At 46.3% G+C, this 16,800-nt stretch overlaps 1 protein-coding gene across 1 annotated transcript; it reads left to right on the plus strand.

Moving 5' to 3' along the window:
* The first annotated feature begins 6,242 nt into the window (after window positions 1-6,242).
* LOC125941761 (uncharacterized) lies at window positions 6,243-14,051 on the plus strand. Its single transcript, XM_049659593.1, has 4 exons — window positions 6,243-6,344; window positions 6,441-6,598; window positions 10,419-10,685; window positions 13,844-14,051. The coding sequence occupies exons 1-4, from the start codon at window positions 6,321-6,323 to the stop codon at window positions 13,995-13,997; spliced, it is 603 nt and encodes a 200-aa protein (XP_049515550.1). The 5' UTR covers window positions 6,243-6,320; the 3' UTR covers window positions 13,998-14,051.
* The last annotated feature ends 2,749 nt before the right edge of the window (window positions 14,052-16,800 follow it).

Below are 16,800 nucleotides of genomic sequence, written 5' to 3' on the forward strand. Positions count from 1 at the left end.
CGTGGACACGTCATTCGCTTACTAAATGAATTAACAAGAATGGTGTCAGCACGCACAGGAAAACATGAATAGATCATACTCGGTAACCGCAGGCAACCATTGTCAAAACGCTGGCGTGAGCAAGCGCGCCTGCAGCAGCGAGCGAAGGTTCGTGCGGTCTATCGCTTCAATGGAAACTGAGCTGTGAAAGCACAGCGCATACAAAGCTGGGAGCCGCGTGCAGATCGTTTTCAAGATACGGTGCGCGCTACCGCCCCGCAACCGCACAAAGTACAAGTACGTAGTTTCTGGCAGAGTAGAAGCCGCAGCCCATCCCTCCCGCGCTGCCTTCCTGCTCTCCTCCTTCAGCGTGGGAGATTGAGTCGCCAGTTTTAATCTACCTAATATTAACTGGGACAGTTTACTACCTGGGCACGTAGAAATTTCTAGTAGCGAAAAGCTGCTTCAAATAATGATCTCGCACAATCTAAAGCAAATCGTGAAAGAAAACACGAGGGTAACGCCTGAATCTCGGTCATTGTTGGACTTGGTGTTTCTTTCGAATAAAATAGGTGACTATACAGTGTCTGTGGAAGATGGTCTATCAGATCATAAGATGGTTCTTGTGCGTATAGTGACTAGCGCAAGCACTCGTCCCCAGCCGTCTATACCTGTGCAAGTTAAGGACTATAGTCGGGCAGATGACACATCTATTCTCGATTTTTTAGAATTGTCATTTGACCAGTTCAAATTTGTCTGCGATTGTGAATCAGTTGACGAACTATGGCAGCGCCTCAAGGAAATCATAAGACATTGCGTTGATAGTTTCATCCCCACTCGATTAAAAAATATAAAACGACGGAACCCTTGGATTAATCGACATATAATTCATATTAAGCGCAAAATGAAGCGCTTACGCAAAAGGCAAGGTATTTCTAATAAGGTGTCGAAATTGCGGAGGGCATTGAAAACGGCTCTGAAGGAATCGAAAGAGCGGTTATTTAACCAAACACTCAATACCTTTATGAAAACATCACCTCAAAAATTCTGGCTTTATCTAAATGACAAAAAAGAACAAATAAACAAGATCCAAGTTAACAATGAAACAGTGACGCAAAAAGCAAAAATTGCGAGTCATTTTAATAATTTCTTCCAGCCAGTTTTTTCAGCGCCTAGCACCAATTGCGCAGACGCCTGTCTGCCTTCTTCCTTTTCATGTGGGATGGAAGATCTTGTCGTCACTCAAGCAGGCGTGTTTAACCAACTACTACTTTTAGATCCCAAGAAAGCTAGCGGGCCGGATGGAGTACCAACCCAATTTCTAAAGCGATACGCGGAATGGGAGTCATTTTTCCTAAATATAATCTTTGTGAAGTCATTGCAAACTCACTCGTTGCCAGAAGACAGGCGTTGCGCAGTCATAACTCCTGTTTTTAAAAGCGGTAACCGATTGCTAATAAACAACTACCGCCCAGTTTCCCTGACTAGCGTCTGTTGTAAAGTATTAGAGCATATCATAAGTAAGCATATTCTCGTTTTTCTTGAAAATAACGACTTTTTTTATCAGCACCAACACGGTTTCCGAAAGGGACTGTCTACAGTAACCCAGCTCATAGAAACTATTCATGATTTTACTTCAGCTATAGACGCCCAAAAGCAAATTGACGTCATCTGCGTAGACTTTGCGAAAGCCTTCGACAAAGTTTCACACAATAAATTACTCTTCAAGTTACATAAGGCAGGAATAAATGATAATATTTTAAAATGGATTGAAGCTTACCTACACAATCGCAGGCAGGTTGTACGTGTGGACGAGTGCTTGTCCTCACCATTAGAAGTGCTTTCTGGTGTCCCACAGGGGTCCGTTTTGGCCCCGTTGCTGTTCTTGGTTTATATTAATGACATTACAGAGATTGTCGAGTTTCCTGTGGAATTGAAGCTTTTTGCTGACGATTGTTTAATTTATTCTACAGTAACACACATTGACGACCAAATTAGAATAAACCGGGTCCTTCATTCCCTTCACATTTGGTGTGAAAAATGGGACATGGAAATCAATTACAACAAATCGACTTTTACACATGTTACTAACAAAAAAGTGTGGTGCCATTCTTTTATAACATCGCAAGTAACAAACTAAGAAATGTAGATACATTCAAGTATTTAGGAGTCACAATTTCACATAATTTAGACTGGCGTAAACATATCGATAACCTGTGCTCGACGACTTCACAAAAACTGTATTCACTGAAGAAAAAGCTGGAACATGCAACGAAGGATGCCAAATTAATGGCTTATAAAACTCTCATACGTCCATCTTTAGAATACGCTTGTGTTGTCTGGAGCCCCCACCAAAAAGTCTTAATAGACAAATTAGAAAGAATTCAGAGAATGGCTGCTCGTTTTATTGCTTCAAGATACCGAAGGACGGACTCGGTAACAACAATTCTGCGTTCGTGTGGGCTCGAGTTGCTGGAAACCCGAAGGAAAAAAGGCAGACTTAAGATTTTTTTTCAGATGCTTCAAAGGCTATTCAAGATAAAAATGGAAAAATACGCCCACTTCTCTGCAAGTCGTAGCGAGAGAATTAACCACAGCAGAGCCGTCAAGCCTTATAACACACGTATTGATGTTTTTCGTTATTCTTTTTTTCCGGATGTAATTGAAATGTGGAATGCCTTACCTGATGCTGTTGTAGATCAGACAGATGTGCACAAATTTGAATGCTCGATTGATATTTGTATCGTGGGCACTCAACCTGATGCTACGAAATGTTAAATTTGCTTGTTCTACTATTTTCCCTCCCTGTAACAACCCTCAAGCGAGGGTTAACAGTATCAATAAAGAAGAAGAAGAAGTCGTTTTGTCCAACCCGATGGGTTCAGAGGCACGATGCTCTCAACGTGTTTGTAAATCTTCTCCACCCCATTTTGTCTACTCTCCAAGACATTACCGACGACGGGAATGATCGGGAATCCTCGTCAAATGCTCAAATCCTACTGAGCGCTTTGCAGAGAAGCGAATTTCTTGTCTCTCTTCTTGTGGCGGAAAAGATTTTCGCTTTGAGCTTGCCGTTAAACAAATATTTGCAAACTGCAAACATGGATCTTTCAACCGCTGTCACCTTGGCTGAGGACGTTTTGTCAACTGCACGTAACCTTCGATCCCGAGCTCACGATGTATTTCGGGAACTGTTTGAGCATATCTTGTCAGCTTGTGAGCAGCTTGGCTTGGTCATTGAAATGCCGAGGGTCGTTGGCCGACAAATGACGCGCTCAAATGTGACTTCGTCAACTCCGGAAGAATACTTCCGTCGTTGCGTATTTATTCCATTCCTCGAAGCTTTCACAGAGCAAATCGATGAGAGATTCGTGAAGCACAAGAACATTCTTGCCCAATTCAAAGTTATCTTGCCTTCTTCCCCAAGCCTGTTGCCAAGCAGAGACGACGAGAACGCACTGCGCATTCTCTGTGAGTGCTACCATTCTGATGTCGGGGATTCTGCGTCGTCTGCTATGGGAGAACTACATCTCCGGTACAAGAAGCTTCAACGACTTAACAAAAGTCCAATGGGTCCGATAGAAGCCCTTGAATCCTGCCCAGCTGCCATTTATCCTGTGATCCAAAAGCTTCTTCAAATAATGGCCACTCTCCCAGTAACGACATCTACAAGTGAGGTCTTTCTCAACTCTCAGGCGTCTGAAAACGTACCTTCGGAACACAACTGGGGCACTGAGGCTAAATGGTCTAGCTCTGCTAAATATTCACCGAGAAATTTCTCTATCGCCGGAGGAGATTTTGGATGAATTGGCTACGAAGCCACGGCGGCTGGACTTCAAGCTGTAGACTGTAGACCGTCTTATTCTCAAAAGCGTCACTACTAAAAATGGCTGTTTGAGAGTCCTCCAAAATGAGGGCGTTTAGACGAGATACCTGTATATGCCTGTAGGTGTTCCTTCCGAATTTTTCGGTATTTGTTTTAGCTATTTTACTTGTTTTTAATAATACAAACAGTCGTTCACGGAATATTTATTGAAACCAGCAACGTGCTGATTAAGCCGTGATAGTAACAAGAGTTTTCTTAATTGAAGGAACATACTTAATAACCACCGAACAAAGGAAACGTTCTCCACGGCCCCTGTATAGGGCCGGCAGCTGGCCCTACTTGAAACCAAACGGAAAACGGCACATTCAAGTCGTGGAAGCGCCGAAAGGGGTTAGTATCAGAAAAAATTAAAAAAAATTGCTTGTTCCGGGCGTTGTGACTGCTTCCGTCGCCAGACTTGCCAGAACTCTTCGCGACTTGTCGCTTCCAATCGTCGGGGATTCGTCAACGCTGCCGGTGTACTAACGTGTGCCATAACTTTTGTATTTTTGAACTTTAATCAGTTACTGTTAAACATAACCAGGTACATGAACTCTGATGACCTATCCTAATGCCTATGTAATTGTTAACGTCTCCTTACGGTATTTTTGTATTTATCATTGATCGATATTATGTGTATATCGCGCGAGTTCGAATTTATTTGCTTCATTCATGTACTCGTATCTCGTCAGATATAAAGCTACTTTATTTTCAACACAAGCAGCTGTTTTGTCTGTGCTCCCTTGACTGTGTCTGCTTAAGTAGAGAACGACCAAACCCTGCTGTCATTTCACGTCTCTGCCTTCGCGCTGACGACGCGCGAGTGACAGCTTTAACACACACATTATTATTTTGGTGCTCTATCTACGCTATTTACTGACATTCCTGAGTTCTACCACTCCATCAGTCATAAGTGACCTCCTCGGACACTGCCACCACTCACTCCTGCCACGACCGCTTAGGTAAGAGCTTCAGCGGATTATCACGTGCACTACTCTGCAGACCGGCTTCTTGGCCCTATCAAGCTCGTTCAAAACTTTGAGTAAAGCGCTCAAGAAATGAACATCGTCATCAGCCTTGGTGTCATTGTTATTATCATTAGGCATTTGATTTTCTGTTGGATTCCTCTGCCTAAAGCAAGGAAATTTCATATTATGCAAATTGCCTGCCCCCCCCCCCCCCACCTCTTCACAAAAAGTCGACCCCCCCCCCCCCCCCCCCCCCTGGAAGATATCCTGGTTGCGCTACTGGATCAAAACAAGGTAATCGACAGCAAGGACCCTTTCGGTTTTGACGAAACACCTCGATTCTGCGCCACAGACGAAACACTTGAGCACAGCTCCAAGCGAAAGAACTGCCGTACCCGGCTGTCGTAGCCATCTTTGTTTATTTGGACAGTGTTGCCGGCACTAGTAAAGGATTTTGGAGTTGCCAATGGCACAGTATAAGGGCAGCCTCCTGGACTTTTATACGCTATTTTTTGTGAGCATCGTCTTATTTGAAACTTAAGCACAGTAGACTCGTTAAATGGAACATCATGGGACCAGAGAAGGGATTACCTCATCTTCAATATATCCACAAAATTCATATTAAGAGTTCAGGAAATGAACACCTTTTAACATCAAAGATGATTCATCACTGCTCACGACTATCTTTTTAGGTTAGGTTCTTTGTTTACAAAATGCATTTATGGTTTTCTTTTTTTCGCCTACTACCGCCCGATTCATAGCCCACACCCCGTAGTGGGTTGAACCATACCACAAGGCACGAAGCAACCAACAAAGCTGGCCGCTGCCAGGCCTGGCGGGTCGTCTACGGGGCGCCGGCACCCGATGACCGAGGCGCCCCTTCCGTTCGATCCGCCGGACGTCGATGGCCCCGCTTTCTGAACAGTGCCTGGGTTGTTAACAGCGATCCATTATCCCATATGCAAAGCGACAACTCAAGCCTTGTTTCGAGGTGACGACGCATGTGCAAACCCATTTTGAAAACACAGGAGAGCCACAGAGCTGTCGGCGGAAAGCGAGATTGCAGTCTTCAATTTGCAATCCATTAACCATGAGGCGTTCAAGTAGAGAAGATCCATGGCCTGATTCTCAGTACTGCCGCGGCTCCGTCATTAGGAAGCGTTTGTCGTAAAATGCGTGTATCGTGAAACCGGCGTTAATATGTGGTACGTGCATTTGAGGCTATAATGGCGTGACACATCTCGGCGCCGAGATACGGTGCGGTATTGCAAGCACAATGTGCCGCCGGGAGTGTGCTGTGACGCAGTTATTATTAGTAGTAGTTGTCAGAGATTGAGGTACTTTTACTGTGTCTTGGTCGCGTTGTTATGAACTGGGATGGGTAACAATAGGATTGATCGGTAATTAGGTAATGCTCGATACGTAGGCGGTCCAGACAGCCGCTGCTGTGCAGAAGCCAAGGTACCTACCAGCAGGAGCTGCCACCGGGAGCAGGCGTGGGCAAAAGAATGGAGGCCCTCAACGTTACCAATGTGAGTGATGTGTGCTTGGCCCAGTTGGTCTGATGTGTGTGTAACATTAAGCCAACATTAAGCCGTTCCCTACTATGTGAGTCTTTCTGTGTCCAGCCCAAGCCTCACACCAACAGCAGCGACAACCTTGTGTCCGTGCGGCATGACGCGTTGTCGAGGCTCCTCAACATCTTTCTGTCTGTGCACCTGCACTCGGGAGACATCGAGCAGCCCGCCAAACGGTGGCTCGAGAAGGACCCAAACGACACGATCCGGTTAGTACAGGGTTATTTAGCACCCATATAAGATGTGAGTTTACCGTTTAGCCTTAAATTTTAAAGACAGCTCTACATACTTAGCTCATGACTCTCTCTTTGTTGATGTCACGCCTGTTTCAGAGGTATAAGATGAACGTTAATTTATAGGGACATTGAATATGAAAGCGACACTTGGTCAGGCTTACTGCTCTTTCGGGAACACTATACTCGGTTGATCGGCCAAAAAAAGGCGACGCATGATGTATTGCTACTTAAGATCGTGAACGTCGTGCGAGCAGCACAACGAACGGATGATGCCGCTGACAGCAGTCCCGTGCGAACGTTGTCATGCTGTAGTTACATGTCAGATTGTTGCTACCCAGTTGCAGAACTACAGAAATTTCTGTCGTGACTGCACAAACGCCTCTCGTACCACATAAGTTGCTGACGTTTCTGTAGTTGTGACAGACATTTCTGACGTTACGACAGAGATTCTGACCTTCCAACAGAAACTGTCATGGCAACCAAGAGTTCTGAAGTCGCAACAAAAACTTTCCATCGCTACGATTCTGACGTCGCAACAGGAGCTCCCTGTCCCGAAGACAGAGTGTTCTGAAGTGGCAACAGAAATGTTCTGTCGTGACAACAAGATCTCTGAAGTCGCAACAAAGACTTTCCATCGCGACAACGATTGTCACGTTGCAGCAGGAACTCCCTGTCACCATCACCGAGGGTTCCGAAGTCGCAACAGAAACGTTAGGTCGCGACAACAAGAGTTCTGAAACTGAAACAAAGGCTTTCTATCGCGACAATGATTCTGACGTCGCAACACGAAGTATGTCACAACGACAGGCGCTCACTGCCGCGTCGTTAGAAATGTGTGACTTTCGGTCGCCGCGACATTGCGTTGTATTGCACGTAAAGAACCCCAGGTGGTCTAAATTATTCCAAAGCCCTCCACTACAGCGCGCCTCATAACTGGTTCTTGCACGTAAAACCCCAGGAAGAAGAAGACAAGTTCTTACGTCGCGACAGAAGCGCTTTCCGTCACGACGCTTTAAAATTTTATGTCAATTTCACATCGGTGTTGTGCAATGTACTTTTATCTTAGGTGGTATTCAAAGGTGCTTTCTGTGAATCCGGCAATGCTGTTATCACAGATACCGGTATTTAAGTCGAAGTCGCCAATTGTCATAATTGTGCCGTGACGACGAGGCACAAACAATCGCCCCACTGGGCTCCTCAAGATCGGCCGCTGATTGAAATCATAGCATTTGCGACAACAGCTGCGTAGCCATTTAGTTTTATTTTGTAAGATGTGACACACAGGCATGTGGGCTTACACGCATTGTTACGCTGACACATTAGTTAATTTCCCAGAAATATTGCACAAGCCTTTGCAAAGGGCAAAGTAAGTTTTAGGTTGTTACATAAAGCTACGTGAAAAGGTCTCTCGATCGGGTGTCAGTATTCTGAAAAAAGCGTTACTGCGAGAAACCGGTGCGTTGTCTAAATGAGCACTTATGCACGAATGGTTATGTGGCTATTTCGCACTGAACACGCCAATTATATGCGCGCTCAAAAGTGTAAAGAGCGAGAGACAGTTGTCGAAATGAGTAACAACCTTTACAGAACACACGGTTGCCGTTGTCTATTTCTGAATGTCTTAACTGATATACGAGTAGATATCGTCAAGCAAAATCACTGTTCTAGCATTTCGCTGAATACTTGTCGATAGTAACAACCCTTTTACTCTTCTAGAGAGGCGTCAGTTCATGTGGCGGGATGAAAACGCACCTATACTATCATCATACAAATGTAAACATCAGAAAGGACAGAGATTCTTAGTGTTGACATGGCCAAAACGTTAAAGTCATGTTCGGCATGGTGCTGTGCTAAGATACTGGGTTTGGGAACAAGTTCGTATCCCTCCCGGGTCTTTCTTTATTTTTTTACTTTTTACTTCTTTTAAACGAACCAATATACATAGTCCTAAAGAGATCTGTGACATGTATTTAATTAAATATTGATCAAGAACTATACAGGACGTCGACTACAGGACGTCAGATTACAGGACATCAGACTAAAGAAGTCAGACAACTGACGTCAGGCAACAGAACTTCAGACAACAAATGTCCTAAAATACGACAGACTGAAATTTCCTCTTGTGTTTTTCAACTAGGTAACGTTGTCATGTAACGTGACAACATTGGCATGGGAATAGCGATGGGGCCCGAGGAAACAGGTTGAATTATAATTTATCTGATGTGATCGGGCGGTGTGCAATACTTACCATGCCTCATTACTTGCTTCGTATGTCTGCAGTTTATTGGGGAAATTCACGTAGTAAAATTTTTTCTGATTAAAATTTACCGCTTGTGGTAAGGACTGTGGAAGAACAGCGCGCCTACGAAGAGCAGAATCCAGAATGTGCGCGGCGACAGAGGGCGGCACGTAATAAGGACGAAAATTGTGCCGCAAATGCCATGCGTAGACAGCTTGGGTTGGATCGCCCCTACCGACTTCACTCCCGTCGTAAATGGGAGCGAACTCCTGCGGACTGCGGTGCAAGGTGAATTGAAGATGCAAGCAAACTACTGCAGATCGCAGCACCAGGTGCGCTGATGACGTTCCGATCATTATAAGCCGTTATCGTTTTTTATGAAACCATTATGAGAACCATTTTATTAAACCATTAGGAAACGTGCACAACCGTACTCCGGCGGCGGGTGCGTAAGGGGCATCTGCGCGGGCCCCTTTTTAGGGGCGAAGCACCTTAGGGCCGAGCCTTGTTCCCCCTCATCGTCGTTGTCGGCCGTAGCTCTGGTTTGCATGGAGTCCGCTAGGGGCGCTGCGGTGCACAAGGGCCTTCGTTCCCGACGCGCGCTCTTTCTCACTTCAGCCATGGATGATAACGGTCAGTGCACAAGGACGTTCGTTCCAGACGCGCGGTCTCTTTCTCTCTTCAGCCACGGTTGATAACGGTCGCTTGTGATAACGACGCGTCTGCTATGAATGAAAAGGCTAGAGTGGCGGCTCAAGTGCGAGCGGAGTCGATGGCACGGGAAGCTGCAGCAAAACGGCAACGCCGGCAAGCGGACCCAGAGCTGAGGGCTCGCGAAGGTCGCGCTTGAACCGAGCATCAGCGCCACCAACCTCAGGTAGAGAACGCTTCGGGCTTTTGCCGCCGCTACCCGCGCTCTCGCCGGCTCTGGGCCCGCTTGCCGGCGTCGGGGCATTCACGGTTAACCGAATGATCCCCCGGTGCTTCGCCCACTCATCATCATTCACTTCGTGGATATGCGTTTTTTAAAGCGATCTGCGATGGGGACAGAGCGCTGCGAGTGTTCATAGTTTCGTGCGCGCTGTGTTCTAGCAGCTTAGTTCACGCTGAACCAAGACGCAGCACTAACGTCAATTTGCTCGCTGCCGCGGGCCCAATCTTGAAAGCGATAGTCTTACGTGACCGACCGAAGGAGGGACCGGTTTTCTGGATGGGTAGGCATCGAAATGCTTGCGCTTTAAAAACTGTCAAGACCGCAGTACTCCCTCAAGTGCCTCTGTCGTTTGCTCCAGGCTGTAGACCTACGTGACAGATTCCTGCGCCTTGTGACGTGGGAGACTCATGTATGGGCTAAGTATGGATATAGCCCGTGTGCATAGTTAACCTCGCACTATCATCGTCATCCGCACTATCTTGCTCTCCTCTTTCTCACTTTCCCCTACGCAGAATAGCAAGCCGAGGAAGAAGCTCCTGTGGCCGTCCCCCTGCTTTTCTCACAATAAAAAAGCCCCCCCCCCCCCCCCCTCTACCTCTCCTTCTTCTTCTATTGCACAGACTGTTGGCGACGCTCAACGACTCGTCATCCTCGATAGCGCCGTGGTCCTCTTCTCCCTCCGCCATCCCGGTAGAGTTCGGGGCGCCCGTGCAAGTAGCGACCGCAGCGCCCCGCGAGGATGTCGAGTTGCTCCTGTCGGTGATGCTGACCACCGCGTGCGTCTTCCTCTGCTTCCTCCTCCTGCTGACCGTCAAGTGCTGCGCCAATCTGTGCTGCATTGACTTGCTCTACTGCATCGCCCACTGCGGACGCCGACCACCCACAGTGTGAGCAGCCGCGTGCACGTTGCATGTGCACATGCAACGTGCATGCACAGCTTCGAACTTTTTCGCACGTTTGCGCAGCAACACGGGAACGTTCTGTTTACACTCGTCATATCCACTATGCAAAAGCAATGGGTGAACGCATCATTGTTTTATTGTGCCTGCTTTGATTGGCTGTTTCACATGCGGGAGGCTAAAATATATACAGCCGCAACCACGCTAGAGGAAAAATGCACGCGCCGCTCCGCCGGTGGTAAAACGCCGCTGCGGCAGTGCGGTCACACCGACTGGCGGTGTGACCGCACTCCACCAACATGCACCGAGTACATGTAGTCGGATGTCGCGCGCTTTTATAGTGAAGCTGTATATGGCTACCCCGGGAAATTTTCAGCGTCCGTGCAGTGCACACCAGTCGCGTCTACAAAGGAAAATTTTCGTCTCCATCGCGAGTGTAATTTTGAGTTACCGCGTAACAGAATCATGTTTTCTCGTATGTTCAAATTAACTACCCTATGCTATCATGTCTGCATGTTGTGTGTAAGACGTACTTTACAAATTTTGTGACATTTTACTTTGAGAAATTGAATTAGTTCAATAACGCAGCTTGCGCCAGGCTGAGGATATAAGTTGCACTCCGGCACACTTGCGCGCGCGCGTGATGAACATGTGCACATGATGTATCGATCCTTGATAATTGGGCGCTCTGTCCGTTGCATCGGTCGCGCTGAGTGTGCTGCGACCGTAGTCGAGATCAGGGTAAGACTGTTAAAAAATTACACTGACGTTCACGCAAGCGTATGGGCACCGCGAACGTGCACCGCGGCGTCGAAGCACCAACCGAAAGAGCGCGAATGAGGTCGTGGACACTACATTAATCTCGATGGCGCCACACCTTGTGGTGGTGGCGCTTGTGTGACGTCGGCAACCGCTTCGCTGTACTTCCACTTTCACAGGGTGGAATGGAGGCGGAAATTTTTTCTGTCGTCTGCTGCACATCGGCGCTGTGTTTACGTTCTTCATCCTTCGTTCTTACGTGAGTCATGTCAGTGGATGATGACGACGTCGTTGCCACTCTAATCACAATCATAACAGCGTGATCATTTATGTTGTGGCGTCACCACGTTCAAGAAACAAAGGAGAATGAGGTTCTGAGTGTCGCCTCTGCGTCCTTGAATTCAGGGTACGTCTGTCGTATGGAATCCGATATGGCGCACAGTATAGAAACATATTTCCATCAGGACGTCTCCGTTTATATTCATCATTCTAAAGACAATCGCAGACCATGATGACCAAAAACAAGCCCAATGGAGGCCAAACCAAGCGAACCAAGCAAGCGCGAACAAGAGCTGCTGCGAGCAGATGATAGTGCGAAACGAGCCGTCCGGCTGATACCAGGCGCGAGTGCGAACTGAGTGGTAGGGCGCTGGTCCGCATGACACCCGTTTCCTGCGCGCATGTCATTGAAGGGACCGCTCTCATTGGCCTCCTCTGTCTTCACCCCGCGGCAAGCCGCGATATATCGTTCCAAGGCTGGTCCCCTCCCACGGTACAAAAGAGCTGCCAGGCGGTAGCTTCCGCGGCGTGCGTTTTGCCACTGGCGGCTCGCCACGCGCGTTTTCACTGTAGTGTGGTCTAGGCTTAACGCAAAACAACACAACCTATTCGAACAAGCATTTCCACCCTTCTTATTAGCCTGCGAGGTCCTCGGTGCTGCGTTCCCTAATATAGCGTCCAACTTTTCTAAAGACTATCTAGCCCTAAAGCGCGAGGACCTGTAAGGAAACAGTGCACGCCGAAGTACCACACGCCCCACTGTGTCATGAGCCTATAATAGCACTTTAAAGGTCAGGTGTGTTGAAGTGATGCCTATAATTAAGCCACCCGAAAAGAGCATTGATTAAAATTTAGTTTAATGAAGGCAAATTATATTAAATAAGTGCGTTGACTCAACACTTTTCTTATGCACTCACCTAACGTGTCCGCTGACACGTTCGTTAACCTTGCAGCAGTTGGCAACGAAGGTCTATTACGCTACTGCTTCCTTGAGTAGGAAAACAAGCTATCACTTTATAGATGCGAACTTTTATTACACATTTCCTCGGTGTCTTGACCCCAACTGGTCTTATGCTGTTATATATTTCTTGTGTGGGAAGATATTGTCATATCAAACCAGAAGCCACGAAGGCTTCTCCCAGCAAGCCGGTGAGGAAGACTCGTGCTCAAGTGAACCGTGATGTTTTACATCGAAGCTGTTAAGGGCTCAGTCTCCGATGGTCGTGTCCGCGTGTAGAGAAAAAAAACTCTCATTGGCTCGAGCATTTTTGGTTTCGCACTTTTAATATTTCAGTCTGAGAAGATTTACCACGAAAGGCATGCAATGCCGGTGTTTTGTTTCATGAGACTTGTTTATGGGCTGTCATTCTCAAAATTCTGAGGAGCTGTATATGCTTGGACATGTAGCAGCACCAGCAACGCGCAGAACTTTTGTCGACGGCGGCGGCGTTTTGCCCGCATTCGCAGCCGAACGCGCGCGGCGTTTGTGACGTGTTTATGAAGAACGTGCCAACCTTTGCCGTACACCCTATGGCAGTGTACCGTAGCGACCATAAATCTATGGTCCCTGTGGTCGCTAAATAAATGAAAACCACCGGATCATATATATTCCTCATTCTTTAATAGTTCAAATAACCAATTACACCATCACGTCTTAATAGTCATATTTGGAAATACATAATTCCCACTGTAGTACAGCTTTGCTGGTCTTCCATCTCCACCCCAGTGGAAGGGCTAACAATTTTTTCATTAGAAATTTATCGCGTACAGAGCCTCTCACTGTTGTTCAACATCTAGAGTATCATATCACCCGCTTCAAAAATAACGAAGGCGCCTACCTAGCAACGCCAACTAAGAAATCGAACATCCGTGCGCTTGCGCACCATCGTGGCCAAGTGCTGTCTCGACGGCAGAAGCGGCCAACAAGTGCCTCCACATATGCTACAGATGGCTGCTCGAGCACTCTGTGTGGCAGTGAGCGGGTCTGTATTGCTCAGCTACGTGTTAATTTTGTATAATTGGTTGGGAAGCCTAGTGCGAATAACGAGAGCCACACGCGTAAGATAAGCTGGGAGCCACGAGTGCCTATTGGTCAATCTTGATCGCAGGAAGCCAGACCCAAAGTCCGCAGAGCCTGTCGTCCTACGATTGCTGCCAGATCGCGCCTCGTTGGAGCGGCTTCTGCGCGAAGAGGACAGCGCCAAGAAGAAGGCGGGCCCATCACGCTTCGAAAAGAAGACGTTCTACTTGCACAGCGTGTGAAACACAGCGGCCGGGCATTGAGGATCGCGCACCTGGAACGGAGGGACAGCTCTAAACTACGGCACGAAGACAGTTTTCACGAAAGTTCTGTGCGAAAAACCATTTGCCGGTTGCCAGGTCAATGTGTGGCTCTTTGCGACGCCAAATTTGTGCCACTGATAGCCAGCCCAGTTTGTGCGGCTAAAGAATGTTTGGAAGATACAGATATGGTATGCCAACTGCAAGTTTAGGCAGCCTGATGAACTTTATTGTGGCACTTCTGGTGCTGGATAACTACGATGTAATGTATCTTGCACGTCTTGCAGATACTTGCTAGGACGCTCTAAGTCATTGTAGATAAGTCCGCATCACCGTTTACATTAATCATGGTAAATTTGTGGTGAAATGTGAATGGGCTGACCGACAGTGCCACGGTTTCCACAAGTATGCAAGGAAGGCGAAATATTCGAGATGTGGAAGAAAGGTAATACAGTGAACTATGCCGAAGAGCGCCGATTGATTGATTGACATGTCATTTAATCAGCTAACACAAATGACACTTACAGCTTTACTTTATTATATGCTGAACTACGCACTTTACGCATGAGAATGTCTCGGGTGTAAGCAATGAAGCACGCAATTACCGTGCTTCCTTTACGTTAAATTGGAGGTTCGTATAACTGAGAGTCTTGGCGGCATTTGTGTTGTCATTTTATTGCATGTATGTTGAATGCGTATTATTGCAATGCAGTCATGGAAAAGTGCAAAATCAAGTGAAACCGGAGACTTTGCAAAGAAACTGCGTTTGGACGTTGTATTTGAATAACATATTATAGGCCGGATATTTCCGCCACAGCGTTTGCTGAGAGAAATTGCTCACGTTTGCATACAGAGCACTTCTACAGTTAAAAACGTTTTGTGTTTGATGGCACATTTGTAATGGCAGTGAACTATGGCATTTTCGTGGTGTCAATTTTAAACACTTTTTGAACACCTGTCTAGGAGCACCAATGCATTTCTGACGCGTGTCTTTTAGAGTTTCATACGCGTCGCGGGAAAAATGCATGGAAAGAAAATCGGGCTTATTAGAGAAAGTAGCGAAAAGTTATTGCTGAACTAGTACTTACGCAGTGTCTATGAGCGGTCATGGGATTATTCTTCGAAGTTTGTGCATATTCTAACACTACCTCCTTTTAAAAATTCCCTTGCACCTGTGAAGTGTGATATATTGAAACCGCTCGGCCCACTCTTCGCTATCATGGCTTAGGTCGTGTTAGCGAATGCGCACTCTGTGGTAAGCCTTATGCTAGGAAATTGAAGGGACTTGTGCTTCTAGTCAGCCCAATCCTAATCGCAGAGCTTCAGCTCTCTAGTGCATATTTCACCAGCGAGGAGTCACTCACTAAACAGGATGATCAATAAAATATTTTACAGACCGTACTGAATTCCATAGCCAATGTTTTAGTACAATTAAGAAAGTGAACTGGAAGACTGAACATACCGCAAAGTGTTCTAAACACAACAAGTTAAAAGTGCATACCAAGCTTCAGTCAGTATACGAAAAACTTAAGACCAGGATAACCTGCAGAAATAGAAGGCAGTATGAACTTTGAAAACTAAAGTTATTAGTAGGGCGGGAGGAGGAGGAGGGGGAGGAGGTTTTGGTGTAGGAACTGAAACACTATGTACGATTTTTTATTATTTAGGAGAGAGAGAAACAACTTTATTGAAATAAAGGTTGTGCTTGGTTACTGCGGGTCGAGCCCCTCTTCCAGGGCCCGACTGGCTTTTGCGGCGCGCGGGGCCTGGTCGAGGGTCGCCAATTGGTTTCTCAAGTCCAGTTCGGAGATTCGCGCCTCCCACGACCAATGGCTGAGTGTGTCGTTAAGTAGCGGCGAGACGGCGTCTGCCGGACGCTGCGTGCATTGGTAAGTGATGTGTTCTAGGGAGAAATAATATTTAACAAAAGCGGGTATAGGTTGAAAAATGCCGAAAAGTGTCACAAACAAGTGCACATTACGCTTAAAAAAACTGATATGCTCATGCACTGCCGGAAGAAATTGCCCGAAAATCCGAAAGAAGTTCGCGGTATGCAATAAACTTTAGAGAACACATTTATATTTACCAAGGCACTTGCGAATAAGTTCCAGAATCATTTTCAGGAAATTTAGAATCTTCATTAAACCATCGCATTGGTTTCGTCACATTATTCAAGTGAAATGTAGCAGAAACTGCGTTCTTTAATATAGCGTAACTTCAGATATGATTCCCGGTCTTTATAAATCTGGTTGTGGTGGTCTTGGTTACAATAACTTAAATGGTAATAGGCCTTCCCTCGCAATGATATTCTCTCGACAATTCACCTTTATTCATCTTATTTCCAAGACTTCACAAAAATGTTTTCAGGAAACGGCTCTGCCCGAAACAATTTTGGTGCAATTATAAAAATGTATAATTTCAAGTTGAAAACTTATCAAATAAAGAAATAGTTTGAATGGAAATATCATTGTTACGAGCCACCTATCCTGCGGACGAAGACTTTTCATTTCGTTGCCAAACGCTGGCGCACACCCACTTAGATGGTGATAGCAGACGACAAAGAGGACGACCTTTGCCCCGGCCCACCATCTTTGTTGTTGTGGCGCCACTCGCTGCCACTGTGCAAATATTGTATATAAACCTTTTTTTGACTTCTCCCCATAAAATATTGTTCGCGTTAAAATATTCATTTGAAAAGTAATGTGGAAAATACATCCCAATAACAAGGATGACTACAAAATCACACTAAATGCCCTTTTTACGCAAGGGAAAAGAAGGCAAATGA

Source organism: Dermacentor silvarum, unplaced genomic scaffold, assembly GCF_013339745.2.
Source record: "Dermacentor silvarum isolate Dsil-2018 unplaced genomic scaffold, BIME_Dsil_1.4 Seq229, whole genome shotgun sequence".
Taxonomy (NCBI): domain Eukaryota; kingdom Metazoa; phylum Arthropoda; class Arachnida; order Ixodida; family Ixodidae; genus Dermacentor; species Dermacentor silvarum.

Coding starts and splice junctions, on each gene's coding strand:
- LOC125941761 (XM_049659593.1), top strand. CDS start 6,321: ATGGAGGCCCTCAACGTTACCAAT. Junction 6,599..10,418: donor GACCCAAACGACACGATCCG/GTTAGTACAGGG, acceptor TCTATTGCACAG/ACTGTTGGCGACGCTCAACG. Junction 10,686..13,843: donor GGACGCCGACCACCCACAGT/GTGAGCAGCCGC, acceptor TCTTGATCGCAG/GAAGCCAGACCCAAAGTCCG.